Source organism: Tachyglossus aculeatus, chromosome 13, assembly GCF_015852505.1.
Source record: "Tachyglossus aculeatus isolate mTacAcu1 chromosome 13, mTacAcu1.pri, whole genome shotgun sequence".
NCBI classification, from domain to species: Eukaryota; Metazoa; Chordata; class Mammalia; order Monotremata; family Tachyglossidae; genus Tachyglossus; species Tachyglossus aculeatus.
In genome coordinates, this window is record NC_052078.1 from 16081544 (window position 1) to 16096145 (window position 14602).

Below are 14602 nucleotides of genomic sequence, written 5' to 3' on the forward strand. Positions count from 1 at the left end.
TATTGTAAATCAGACTAAATTGGTTTCCTAATTTGAAAGGTTGATCTTGCTAAATGTTTCTAATATCTAGTAATTCTGGAAGTTGTCTTTTTTGCTTTTTGCAGATACTAACAAAAAAAGGACAGTTATTATTTCAAGCCTCTACTGCACAGTGAGGAAAACGAAATAGATTCTTGGTTGAGTAATAGATTCTGAGCTGTGCAGTGTTGACAGCAAATCATTTGTGTGTGAACTGAACTATTTGACGTGAATTTGAGAGAGATGATTTGACACTTTAAATAAAATCTTACTCTTTTCCAACCAAAATTATTGCCTTTGCCCTATTCAGTAGTAATAGTAGTGTTTTCAGGGTTTCCGTGTGATTTATCCAAATGACCCAGACAGTACAAATGAAAAAGACCATGTGGTGTTTGTTTAATTTTGTGCTGAAGTTTTCTTTTGAATATGAAAGCTGTCTGAATTCTTGTTTCCATAGGCTACTACACCACCAAACCAAGGAAGGCCAGATTCTCCCGTCTATGCTAATCTGCAAGAATTGAAAATATCTCAGGCTGCACTCCCACCTCTTCCTGGGAGCCCTGCGATTCAGATTAATGGAGAATGGGAAACTCACAAGGATAGTACGGGACGTTGTTATTACTACAACAGGGGAACGCAAGAAAGAACATGGAAGCCTCCTCGTTGGACGCGAGATGCCAGCATAAGCAGAGATTTCCAGAATCCAACCGATCAAGAGGTACGACTGAGTAAGCAATCAGTGGCAGTCAGCCTTGCATTGCTTTGGAGAAAAGGTTGGAGTGACTTCCTTTGGCTCCATGCTCATAGCTGTTAGGAAGGGATAAATTATTTTTTTCTTAGGTTCAGGTTTTATCTGTGCAGATGCCAGCTCATAATATTTTGCAATATTCACATTCATTATCTCTGTCCTTGCACAGTTGTAAACATTACAGTGAATCTTTTACAGTGCTGTCTGCATCTATTTATAGAATACCCTGCTTCTATTCCCCCCCATTCCACTCAATAGTACAGTTAGCCCCTATTAGAAGAAAAAGCTTGCTCAGTCTCTTAGGAAGAATAGGGAAAAAAAAGAGATCATATTTTAAATCAGCTAAAAGTGACAGCATTTTTGGACTTCAATTCTTCCCAGTTTCCAGCCAAATCTTTTACAGGTATCACTACATTTAATTCCTGGCCATTCACACAGTCAGGCCTGTGTTTAAGACCTTATTTTGCCTGAGGCCCAGTCCCCACCACTGCATAAATAAACAAATTTTTTTGCCACCCATTTGATAAGGGGAGGAGGTAGGTTCTGTGCTTGCCCTAGACTCTTGTTTAAGCTTGCCCTTACCAGCTTGTTTGTATTGTACTCTCCCAAGTGCTTCCTGTAGTGCTCTGCACACAGTAAGTGCTCAGTAGATACCGTCAGTTCACGGTTGCTCAGTAGGTAGTTATTGCTGCATTCTTTTAAAATAATAGTGGTATTTGTTAAGCATTTTCTAAGTGCTAAGCCTTTCATTAAGCACCCGGGTAGCTGTATTACATGCAGTTAGGACACAGCCCCTGCCCCTCACAAGGCCCACCCTGCAATGGGGAGGGAGAACAGGTATTTAATATCAATTTTACAGGTGAGGAAACAAGCCCAGAGAAGTTAAGTGACTTGCCCAAGGTCACATAGACAATCGATCAGAGGTATTTATGGAGTCAAGTGGAAGAAGCAGGATTAGAACCCTGGTCTCCTGACTCACAGACCTGTGATTTTTCCCTGTAGTTCAAGGTGCATTTCCTAGTGCAAATGTTCTCCAAAGTATCCATTATTTTGTTTTTCTTCTCTAATTCGGAATGGAAAATGCATAAAAATATGCACCATCAGAGGTAGTGATTAGGATGCCTTTCAGTTTTCCTGCTTGTGTAAATCTAGTTATTTCACTCAATTCTTCATCTCCTTGCTTGCAGTTTGAAATTTTAACACATTATCATTAGAAAGCAAAGTTAACTATAGAATGATAAAGCAAGTGGGAAAATCCCCTGAGCCCAGAAAGGTTTCCAGGGGAAACAAATCACTTGGGCCTCCTAGAAGGGCCTTGAAAATAACTGTGGAGACAGTTCTGGCACTCCTCTGATGATGGAAGTCCAAACTCAATAGTTCAGTTGTTCTAGAAGGGGCTACTGCATTCCTTCCCAGCTACAGACTTTGGCAAGGGCTCTGAGCACACCCCTCTTTACTTCTTTTCTTGCTTCCATCAGAAATGAAGAAGCCTAGGGATTATGGTGCCTAGAGCTTGACATTTGAAGCGTATGGAAGTGAAATTATACAGTGGTTAGTGGTTGGAGAAGGAAAAATTTGGAGAAACCCGTTTAACTAGCAGGTCATTTTAAAGAACCCACCTGGAGAAAGAGAATATGATCGTTCTTAAAATATGATGTCAAAAAAAATCATACTACTAGTGTATTTTAAGCTAGAGTTTTTGTGTTCTGTGGTATAATGTGCAAGCCCTGATCTTTCAAGTGTGCTGCCAGGTCTGGCTTGAAAATTACAGTAGCCAACCCCCCAGATTCCCAACCCTGGGGTTTCCAGTCACTCAGGTCTGAAGTATCTGGGCATGCAAAGTGTTCTGACCCACCACTAGCACGAGAAAGCCACCAAACCCACTGAGTTGCACCTGTCCCTTCATTCTGGCTCTGGGCAGTTAAAGGAAGCTCACTGATCCCTTTTCAGAAGTTGTGTAGCTAATTATTATTAAATGTTGGGGCCAAAGTGTGGCTTCATTCTGCACCGTAAATATGCCAGGTGGAGCCAAGCCTCATGGACCAAAGAGCCACACACCAAAAACCTAATATATGGCCAAGAGCTTCAGGGGGGAAAAAAAATTTCCTTTAACCGTAATGATGGTCAGGTGTCCCAGTGGTGGGGTGGTGGTAAGTGGCCTAAAGCAGACGTTGCAGGGGGTGAGGGAGGGGCGGCGGCAAGTGGTAGCGAGCAAGAGATGGGGACAGGGGTCATATCCTTCCCTTCCCTGGCCCAGCTGGACAAAGATCCTGCCACCGCTGCCATAAAAAATGGAAGAGTGATATGCAGCAGCCTACTGCAGCAGTGGTGAAATAATGAGTAAAGCATATGGTTTGCAGTTCTTCCTCGCGAGCCTCAAAGCAAGTGAAAAGCCATATGTGGCTCATGAGTAGTAGTTTAGCCTCCCTGAAATATGCTGTCTGCTTTCCATCATTTGGGGATTGTCCTGGCCAAGTCTCTACTACTACTACTACTAATAATGGGTTTTTGTTAAGCACTTACTCTGTGCCAAACACCATAGTAAGTGCTGGGGAAGGTGTAAGATCATCAGGTCCACGTGAGGCTCACAGTCTAAGTAGGAAGGGAAAACAGTATTGAATCCCCATTTTGCAGGTGAGGGAACTGAGGCACAGAGAAATGAAATGACTTGCCCCAGGTGACACAGCAAACAAGTGGAGGAGCTGGGATTAGGACCCAGGACTTCTAATTCCCAAGCTCGTGCTCTGTGCGCTTCCGTATTTTCTTGAAAAATTAATCTAGCGAGTTAACTGTACTTTCTCTGCTTGCAAGGGAAAGCAGTGCTCCATGTTTTTGATTAGACTAGGGAATGTTAACTAAGTCAGTTAACGTTTTTTTAAAGGAATGAAAGTGACTCAGTGAACATTTTAAAGCACTCTGGAAAAAAATGGAGCCGGCTTTAAAGAAGGAGAGGTTCTGTGCCATTCAGATTGGGTCACAATAAATAGGATTATGTTACTTGCACCAACAATTAGGCCATTTACGCCACAAAAAAGCACTGTCCCAATTCCCCTTCCTTCTAACATTGGTAATTGACAGCATGACTTGCCACGCTCAGATGCTCACTCACAGTCTGTCCAAAGAAGGTCCAGGGGATGTCTTTATTTAACTGAGGCTGAAAGCCTAGCAAGGTGAAAATTACCAAGTCTTGCCTTCTGATTTTTGTTATTCTTCCCCTGAATGTAGAACAAGTATGCAAGATAAATGATGTGCTGGGGAGAGGTCGCTTCAGTATTACACTTTATTTCCAAACAAAGCTTATCTATTAGTGCAGGTATGGCCTCATGCACACAAGTGGGAAAATGATGGTGAACAGTACCCTCAGCCCAGAGGAATGAAGGATATAGTGCAACTCCACGCAACTAAAGTATTTATGACTTCAGGATTTGTAGTTGTTATTGTTTGTGGTGTTCTCTCCCTTTTTTTGCCCTCATTGAGCTCTTTAAGAGTAATACAAAACTTCTGGCTGGCTTACCCTTCTTAGGAATATCTCTTTTGCATATTTGCAGTGGTCTGGAGGAAGGCTTAGCTCTGACAAAGGCCTTGTATAATTTTTTTTAATGTATTCATCTTTTCCTGATCAAATTCTGGGGGATATTTTTTGTGGGCTTCACCATTGACCATCCCTTCCCCAACTTTCTCAGGACCTTTCATCCTTTTTTCAAGTTGGTCTTTTTTTCAACTTTTTGTCCGCATGTTTTGATGTTCATCTGTCAGTTCCATATTTGTTTTCTTCGAACAACTTCAGGGTTCACTGCCATGAAGAAAACTTGCAAGTAAAACAGTACAGCATGACTTTAAGGAGCTTGAAAGCTATGGTATCCTATAGAGCTACCTCAAGGAGATTGTTATTTATGGGTTCTAAAATCATATTTATTTTTGCATGCCCTGATTATAGTTGGGTGTAGAACAAGGAAGTGTTTATTAAAATAATCAGCAAATTCCATCAACACTAGTAGCCCTTGGGAAAGGGAAATCTCTTGAAGTAGATGGGTAACCCATATAAAATAATTTCAGTGTTTTCTTTTTAAAGGCCCTCTCTACCCACTTCTCAATGCTTTCTGTCACAGACTTCACAAATTAAGTAGAACTTAGTGAGATGTTCCACGGACACTTTAAAAGATCTTTAAAAAAGTATCTAGGCAATGAATGGGTGTGGGCCACCCATTTCAAAATATTTTTACCCTCACCTTTACAGTAGAGACACTGAGCATGGTAAAATTGCTTGTTTTGTGAATGTCATTTCAGACTTTTCTGTGCTGACTGGCTTTTTGTTTTAAATAGATGCTTTTCTTACTGATTATTAAAGGTTGATTAAAAGTATCCGTCTTTATGGATATTTCTGCTTTCAAATGGTCTTAGCGCTTCATTAGACCCTTTGGGCCCTCAATTTCCTTCTTCCTTTACCTCACGCATAAGGATATCTTTCCTGCATTTTACAATTAAAACCTATAATGCTTGATGGGAAAATGAGACATTTGATCAGACATTAACTGAGACTTGATCATTTCAGTGTAATTGTAAACTCTGAAATCAGGATGTTTTGATCGTGATTCAGTAAAAAAAATACTCCCATTGTACTTCTGGACTTGCTCTGATGGCTGTGAGAAATTTAACACGTTTTTGGGATTAGAAATCTTAACAAGATACCTGGAAAACTCTATGGTGATTATTTTGAATTCTATGGGAGTTTAGTAAAGAGCAGAAAAAGTTCTCCATTGTAAGTCCTTTAGTAATGATAATAGTAATAATTGTGGTATTTGTTAAGTGTTTATTATGTACCAGGCACTGTACTAAGCCCTGGGGTGGATACAAGCAAATTAGGTTGGACACAGTCTCTGTCCCACATGGGGCTCACAGTCCCAATCCCCATTTTACAGATGGGGTAAGTGAGGCACAGAGAAGTGAAGGGACTTGCCCAAGGTCCCACAGCAGACAAGTGGCAGAGCTGCATGACTCCTGGGCCCATGCTGTATCCACTATGTCATGCTGCTTCTCTTTAGCCCTCCAAGAACCAGATATCAAAATTCAGAAACTGTAATTATGGTTTTGTATTAAGAAAAAGTAGGAGGGGATGAAGTGTCAACCTCAAAAGTTTACTAGAATTAAATGCTCTTTTCATTTTGAGCATTTTTTTAAGTTACTGTTATTATCCACATTTCCCATTCAAGAGGCTTCGGAGTGCCTTAGAGCTTCTTAGAATTTTGGAACCCTCGAACAAATTGTACGACATCTGCTTGTAACTTAGTATTTTGAGCAGAAGACTGAATTTTTCAGCTGATTAAAATAAAAGTAACACCAGAGTTGATATTGTTTTGTATGTAGGGTGTATCAGTGTAAGATTTTGGTGTTTGAAGTCTTGAATTGCAAAATATTCTAGGAGACAGGTAGAGTTTTTAAAACTTTTACCAATTTCTGTAAAAGATTAAGGCATTCAAGCTGATTTTCCATATGTTTGTAGTCTGGTAAACTTGATATTTTAGTTTCTGAACTGCTTCATATTTCTACTCAAAGAAAAAATTCCTTGTATGTTTCTGACTACTTATAGCTTCTTTCATCTGAAGAAAGCCACCACAGTTCTTGTTACAGCCAGTCAGATAGTAAGTGTGGCTCTTCTCCAAGGGGTTGGTCAGAAGAGTTGGATGAGCGTGGGCATACCTTATATACCAGTGACTTTACTAACGAAAAGGTACATTCTCCTTTCTTTTCATCATTCAGTTCAAGTTGACAGATTCTTTGTATAAAGTAGTTGTATGTGAACCCTTATTAGCATAAAAAAGACTCATGGAAAATATTCGTCAGAAAATCTGATTTATAATGAGAATGGGCAGTTAAAACTGTCACCAGCTATGCATTATGGATTTTAATAGTCAAGTGCTAAACTCCAGCAAAGTAAATGATGTATATATATATATATATATATTGTAGTATTGTGTACTTAAATAGATATATTCATTTAATCTTACATTAAAGAAATCTATTCTTTTTCTTATTTATTCTTTGGAGATAGTGCTTTCTGTGTTCTGTTTTGTAGGGTAATAAGTGCTTGATGTCACCTCATTTTCTGTTGAGCTAGCTATTTTCTTGCTGTACACTTGATTTGGGGGATTTTTCTGTTACATAGAACAGGTAAGTACTTCATGTGTCATTGCCTACTCTGCTCTATAATTTTAACTATTTTTAAGGCAAAATATATTGTAACAATTGTGGCAATACAAATATGAAGTGTGGTATGCATTAACCCAGGAATAGGAGTAGGTAGTAAGTCCCACACTTTGGGTGTATAGCACTTTTTGTCTGTCAATAGGTGTACTCTTCTGAAGAACTAAGCCTTTTGGAAAGTCACCTCACTGTTTGGTGCAGGCTCTGTTTCTGTTTATAATTATTTGGCTTTTGTGGGACAAAATTAAATAACTTATAGTACATCTTTTCTCCTTCTTATTCTGAACATTGCTTAAAATGGGTTCTCTGGCGATAGTCAACCGAAAGGCTTTTGAGACAGTGGGCTCTATTTCAGCCTGTGTCCTTGGGGCCCTGCACACGGGGGTTTGTACACAGTGTTGGGAGAGGTGCATGTGTGCATGTGTGTTTGTTGGTCAGTAAATGTTCTCCCCTCCAGCTTATTGTAAACCTCCTGTGCTTATGTAAACTTGGTCTCACCATCACCCTAACTCTCCTTCTCCCAGCCTCCCAAACACTGGGAATGAAAAGATCTGTCACTTACCATTTGGGGAACTTAACCCCCCTAAATATTGACTCCTTTTGAAAGAAGTTGATCTATAGGATGGAGGGACTTAAACTGCCTAAGGAAAAAAGTACCATTCAGTTTTATGAATATATCCCCAGAGTCTTTCTTCTCTAACTTTTATTCTGCACACATAACCGTGTGTGTGTTGATTTGTGCTCCGCTTGGTCTTTGTAACTTAAATATATATATATTTATATATTCAGGGATGTTTGTGACTGGGAGAGGTAAGACAAGGGTAAAGAAGGTTAATTGGTTTACTACCAGTTCTGTAACACAAATTGTGTTTCTGAAGAACCTTGTGTTTGCAAAACTTTGTGTTACAGTATTCACATTTTGACTGTGGGGAACACATGCCCCAAACTGTTTCTTCTGACACCACATCCTCCCTCTCTATCCAGACAGATGTGTGGTGTAGGAAGAGTGTTCTCTATCCAAAATGTGTAATGAGAGCAGGTGTTATGGAATAACTGACTTATACCTGTTTCTCAAGAATGGCCTTTTGTGTGTCAATATCAATTTTTTTTGCAACTTTTATTCAGTTTTTTTGCAAACTGGAAATCAGTAATCTGCAGTAGCATTAATCACAGTTTTTAACTTAAAGCTATTTTGTTTCTATTGTTTTCTGTTTTCACAGTGGCTAAGACACGTAGATGACCAAGGTAGACAGTATTTCTACAGTGCAGATGGATCCCGCTCAGAATGGGAATTACCAAAGGTAATTGAGAAATAATTCAGACCCCAGTTGCATATTCTTTCTTTGTTGAATCTGAAGAATAATCTTTGTCTCAAGAAGATTATTTTAGAAAAATTCTGCACATATGCTTAAATTAATAGGATCCCACAGCCCTTTTAAAAGGCTGTGCTGTCCTTTGGAAGTACCATAATATTTTGGTGGGGATCTTATATTAAATGTCAGTTTAATCTGAAATTTAATTGCTCTGTTTACATTTGCTGTTCTTATTAATTTTTAACTTGCAAAATGGTTCTAGTTCAACTACTCCAGAAATCTTTCACTCTTTGGAATATTTGATTTTTACCTAACTAATTTATCTTCCTGTTCTATGAAGATGACTTACTGCAAGCTTATATATAAGGAATGCCTATGTGTGTAATATAAAAGACCGTGAGTATGGTAGGTAAAAGCACAGCCAGCTAGCAGACTTCTTTTGGCATCTCTGCAGTTGGGTTCACTCTGCATTCTTTAGGCCCAATGGGCCATGCTCCTGAGTTTTTTGCTTTTTGTTTTTTTGTGGTATTTGTTAAGCACTTACTATGGCCAAGCATTATATTAAGCGATGGGGTAGATGCAAGCTACCCCAGGTTGGACGCAGTCTGTGTCCCATTTGGGGCTCAAAGTCTTAGTCCCCATTTTACAGATGAGGTAACTGATCTAGTCTCTATTCTCCATGTCATATTAAACCCCATAGATTGGATGTTGTAGGCATTGCAGTGACTTCTCCCCACTGCCACCCCAGAGAACTCTACCTAAGATGCATTAACTTTTTCCCTCATAATATTTTCATGCTTTTACAACTATACTTTCCAACTATAGATGTGCAGCTCTTTTGAGCAGATTTGTTCCATTTTAATGACATATTTTAAAATGCTTCTGTAGATTTTATGGTCCCTTGTTTAAAGCACACAATTTCTTTGGGCTCCATAAGTTGCCCGTTTAAAGACAGGCTTGTCCATAGCATTATTTCAGCTTTAGAACTGTTTCTTTCTTATACTTAATATTAATTAATGTTTCTGTGTGACTATATAACATTTTACCTCACTTCAGGTCTTGGAAAAGCTATAGGTTTTTCTAGAACCTTAATCAGAATTCAGAGTAATAGAAACAAGTGCTTTATGTAAGAAATTATCCATAACCACAGATGTTCAAAAAGATAGGAAGGCATGTAGAGTAAAAAAGAGTAGGTAATAGATGCATAGTAATAATAATAATAATGGCTTTTGTTAAGCGCTTACTATGTGCAAAGCACTGTTCTAAGCGCTAGTAGATCATCACCCATGGAATATCATCTGCAGAAGAAGGTGGTTGACAAGTCTGAAAACCTAGCTTCTGAGTAACCCCAAAGGAGGAGGGGAAGTTTAAGTAATGGAGGGCAAATGTGAGGAACATTTTGCCCACACCCCACACTGTCTGAAGGCCAGTTAGCCTGGTTGCCCATTTAAGCTTTTCCCTTTGCAGTGAACGTTTTGAGCATCATCCTTCCTCAGGAAATTGCTTCCAAGGGACTTGTGGTCTGAGTGTGTACCCAAGAAATAACTCCTTTCTCTTTGCCAGTAGACTTATTATTATAAGTCTGTTATTATAGCCTTATATATAGTCTTATTATTATAAGTCTATTATGATTATTATAAATCAAAAATATCATGAAAGCAGGAGAGGTAAGAAACATACAGTAGCCTCCCTGCTTGGGGCTTGGGTCATGTCAAAGACCTTTGGAGTTATGGGAGGAGGGGTCAGAGCCAAATTGAGGCTGACTCCCAGAACTCCTGGACTTGCTGTTTTTTTCGAGTGGGATCCCATAGCTCCAACTAGCTGGACGTGAGCCGGGCCAAGCTGGAAGTAGCTTAGAACTTAATTTCTGTGATGCACGGCAGTGCCCCATCGGTGCCTGGGCACTGGGGTCACTGTGAAGTCACAACAGCACCCTCAGAATTATGATCTGGTCCCGTTTCAGGTTCGCCTAGCTAATTCTGCATCCTTGTCACCGCACTGTGGCCTCTATTGGACCAGGCCTTAAGTTTCTTTCTGTGCAAGGTTCTAAATACATCAGGTGCTCAAACAGTCAATATATTTTTGGTAGGGACATGAAAACACCTAGGTTATGAAAAGCTAATTGGAGGTCAAATGTTATTCAGTTTTTTGTTTGTTTTTTTTTAAAAAACTAGATAGCCACTAACAAACAGCTGTTCACTGGTTTCTATCTCTGGTTTTCAGGACTAGTATTTCTGAGAAACCTTCCCTTTATCCCTTTTCTCCTCTCCCACCCCTCTTAGTGGTCTTTCCCCCAACTTTGCCTAATGCATTTCACAATCAAGTTTGAACCTAGAAGTCGACTTTCCTGGAACATTTTCTTTTATTTTATTTTTCAGAAAGAAAGTACTGAACACTAGTGTTTGGGGTATTATGAGTTCGCGGTCATTGGATACTGTCCGCAAGATAAAATAACTTGTTTAAAACTATTTATCATCTTGAATTATTGAACAGAGTGAGGTATTCTCATTTTACAGATGGGGGAAACCAGATTAACAGAAGTCGTTTCTGAAGATAACACAGTAAGTTTTTAGACAGGATCTATGATTTAAATTTTGAAGACTGATCATAAGCTTTAGTATCCTACACTACTTTTCCTCCGTATAATAGAAATAGCATTTGTCAAGCACATAATAAAGATTCTGGGAACAACCACTGTAGATTGGGAACTCCAACTATACTTGGCAAGCAAAGATGATTGAATAATTTAAAGATTTTTTCCCCTGGTATAAACACGATGACCCAAGATGTTTTTCCAGATTGAATTGTGTATACAAAGTAGCACTTCTAAATTGAAAGATTTAGAACCAAGTTGTCTTCCCAAATATTATTGGCAATCAATTTTCATTTTAATTTGGATGTTTTCAACTCCTTAGAGAAATGAACTTAGTCTTGCATAAGAAAGAAAAAGTGCATTATTGGTCTGAGTAGTGTTTTAAGTAAAAGACCAAGGAATCTTGAAGTACACTATGTATAAATGAAACATAATCAAACACAAGTAATCTAGTCCTATGTTGAAGTTAAAGAGATAAAGCACAAACCTGTGCTTTTCAAGTTTTTCTGTAGCTAGAAGAAGTCAAGAATGAAAGCTATAAGGTATAGTGATTAGACATACATGAAACCAGATACAGAATCCTTCTTTTCTAATTTAGACTGAATAAGTATGGATATCTAAATGGGGTTGTCTACTGAAACCCATTATTTTGTAGACAAGGAGTAAAGACATCTAAACTCAGTAACAAAGAGGCCTCATCCCAATAAAATTCAGTCTGACCATGTAACCTTGCAATCCAGTATCGAATATCCAATCTGAAATAAATAATGTATCTGGATAACCGGTACTATCAAAGGCTCCCAATGGGCTGAAATGTATAGATGCTTGGGAAAATTCCTCTCCAATCCTAAAATATTCTTATAGACTCTTTACTAGTAGGTGACTAGTGAATGGCTCACGTGGGAGTGGGAATGTTTGAGGAACAGCTTACAGAAGGCCCCATACGTGACATTATAGCCACTTGTGCCAGAACCAGCCTTGAGAGTGCTTGGAGAGTAAGGTATCCAGTCTCATCAGATCCATATTGTACAGAGCAAAACACTGAGAGTAGTTTTCAATAAATTCAATTCATATTCAACAAATTAAATATTCAGTAAATATGAATGAATGAATGCTATTAGCAATTAGTAATACAAAACAATTACCTTTCTGTCTCCCAGTGCTTCCCCTCCCCAACACTCTGCCCCAGTACCTTGCTCCATCATTTCATTGAGACTGCTTGAACTTTAAGTGAATGCTTGCATACTGCACTCACTGCAGACTGGATGCTTGTTAGACTTCCTTTCTTTATCTGCTAACCCTTTTCTTATGTTCCATTGGTTTTGCACCTCAAAGAGGTGTAGGAGTGAGGTATGATCTTTGTGTCAATCTGTTGAAGGAATTCTTTACTCTCTTGTCTTTCCATTCTAATAAGGGCTTTTTCTTATGCATTCCTACGCAGTTGTTCCAGTATTAGGTTTTTGTACCCACTATCGTAAACTGTTTCATGATGGAAAGTAGCGTTTTTGTTGTTTTACACGCAGTATCACAGATATTGTTAGATAATTTACTGTTTTGCGTAGCCTATTTCTCTATTTCAATCCCTAGATTCATATGTGATAAATACAATGTTAGTTTCAACAAATGTTTATCACAATTCTTGCTTGGAAAGGTGATACGAACATAAATGAGGCAGCGAATGGCCATATTTATTTAGGGGATTTCTAGTTTAGGGGATTTCAGTTTCAGTTTCTACAATGTTTCATTAAGCCATGAGAACTTCTAAAAATGAATAGGAAATATTTCTATCTTTAATATCACTCAAATATGTTTTTTTTTAAATACTTTCCCTGAGAGATTAAAAAGTGTACTTGGAAAATTTGCCTTTTTGATTTTATTTCTGATGCACAATACTTAAACTCATTTTGATCACTAAGCAGTTTAGATTAGCCTTGGGGAAGCAGGGCTTTTAATTATAATAAATATATTTTCTTTTTTTGAAATTAACCTTTTTGCATGGATAGCAGGCAATACATTATTTTATATTGTAACTTTGGGTTTATATATATTTTTAAATCTATTTTTTCATCTAGGGCAGCTATTTAATGTAACTTCATTCGCCTGGCTATATGCTAGGACCCTGAATTCAGCTGACCTTTGGTTAGGTAATGCCCACACTGGATGGTTTTGAATTTTATGGAACTCTTTCAAGAAAAGTTTCTTAATTGTTGTCAAATTATTTTCTGACTTTCAAAACTTTATCATTAAGTATTAAGGCTTACCTGTGGGCAGAGAAATATAGTAGATCATGAGGGAATTAAAGAAGAACGTGGAAGGGGGAGGGCCTGTCCTAAATAAGTTTATAGTGATAGAGGAAACAATATCTACAGCAAAATGTAACCCTTATTAATGATTTAAGCTTTTGAGAATAACAAAAAAAAGCCAAATGTCAAAAGGTTAAAAGCTTGAATCAGTGCCACAGGGCTGTATCATGTACTAAAATGCTTCGTCTCTTCTTTCTATCCCCCTCCCGTGTGTGTGTTTCAGTGACATTTTCAAACTCAACCAGTTCAGACCCTCATGAGGTGGGAAGGTTTCAGTTTTTAGGTAAAGTTTCATCACTTGTTTTCTGTGCAGCTGCACTTAGTGAGCCTAAGCGCCTATTAGAGCAGCACTGGCCAGATAGGAAAAGTTTAGAATCATATAAAACTGTGTTTGTTGTGTATGTGCCAAAGCATCAGCCTCATTGCAGAGTTTCTTTGTCTGACCTTAACCTTGAAGTCTTTGTCCTAGTTGTGCGTTTGCGTAATGTAGAAAAACACTTGTTTCTGTTACCTTTCTCTAATGAATTATACTCTCTGTGAAAATGTGGATTATGAAAAGTTACTCAATACACCCTGGGCTTCAAATAAGGGAGTAACATACACTCAGACCCAATATGAAGAGTTCAGAATACTGGGTAAAAGAAAAAGGGAAGCATTAGAAAAAGTCATTGTCGGAGGGTGCTGAATGTCAAGAGCTGGGCCTTGAAGTTGAAGTCATTAAGCCTATGATTTTAATTTTGGATCTCTATGTGTAGAACTAATATTATTGTAGTAGTAATAATATCATAGTATGAATGAAGTGTTTCCAAAAAGTGAATCAATTTCTCTTTATTCAAAACATCACACCTGTGCATTAAAGCAGAGAAAATCAAGGCATGTTGCTTTTTTGTTTCAGTTACTACAGCTACACCAAAATTTTAAATTTAGAAATATGATTTCCTCTAACATGGACATTTATTATTTCAGCTAAATATTGTTGTATTGAAAATTAGCCAAATTGAAAACACACACACCTGCCAAATCCAAGGAGCATGAGATTTGCATCTTGTTCATTATATTAATATTGTACTTAGAGGCTTCTGAGTTTTTACATATATGATTATTGGATATCTTAGTTATTCCCTAAGAATTCCAATAACCTGGTAATTGTAACTACACTAATTATGCTTCAGTTCTACAAAAGTAGAAGACATTTGAGGATGAGTAGACTATTAGGTGCTACGCAGAATAGCGCTTTGCAAAATGCTTATGAGTCACATTGAAACTCACCCTCCCATCTGCTCAGAGTTTATTTATTTGAAAGGCCAAAACTTAGGTGTTTTCTCCACCTCCTTTGGGTTTCAAATCCTACTGTAGGTAGCATTTCCAATTGGAGTAAATAGAGGTTGCAACTCAGTTCAGAATCTCTTTCATGGCAGTGCAGAGT

General features: G+C 38.2%; 1 protein-coding gene across 5 annotated transcripts in view; it reads left to right on the forward strand.

The window, feature by feature from the left end:
* ARHGAP12 (Rho GTPase activating protein 12) overlaps positions 1-14602 on the forward strand; it is a 97176-nt gene that overhangs the window by 50772 nt on the left and 31802 nt on the right. For 2 of the 5 annotated variants that reach the window (XM_038755550.1, XM_038755552.1), the window contains exons 5-8: positions 476-736; positions 6354-6494; positions 8188-8268; positions 10797-10841. In XM_038755550.1, the coding sequence (XP_038611478.1) occupies positions 476-736; positions 6354-6494; positions 8188-8268; positions 10797-10841 (528 nt within the window). The remainder of the gene's footprint in view (positions 1-475; positions 737-6353; positions 6495-8187; positions 8269-10796; positions 10842-14602) is intronic. The other 3 variants (XM_038755551.1, XM_038755554.1, XM_038755553.1) reach the window with 2 other exon arrangements.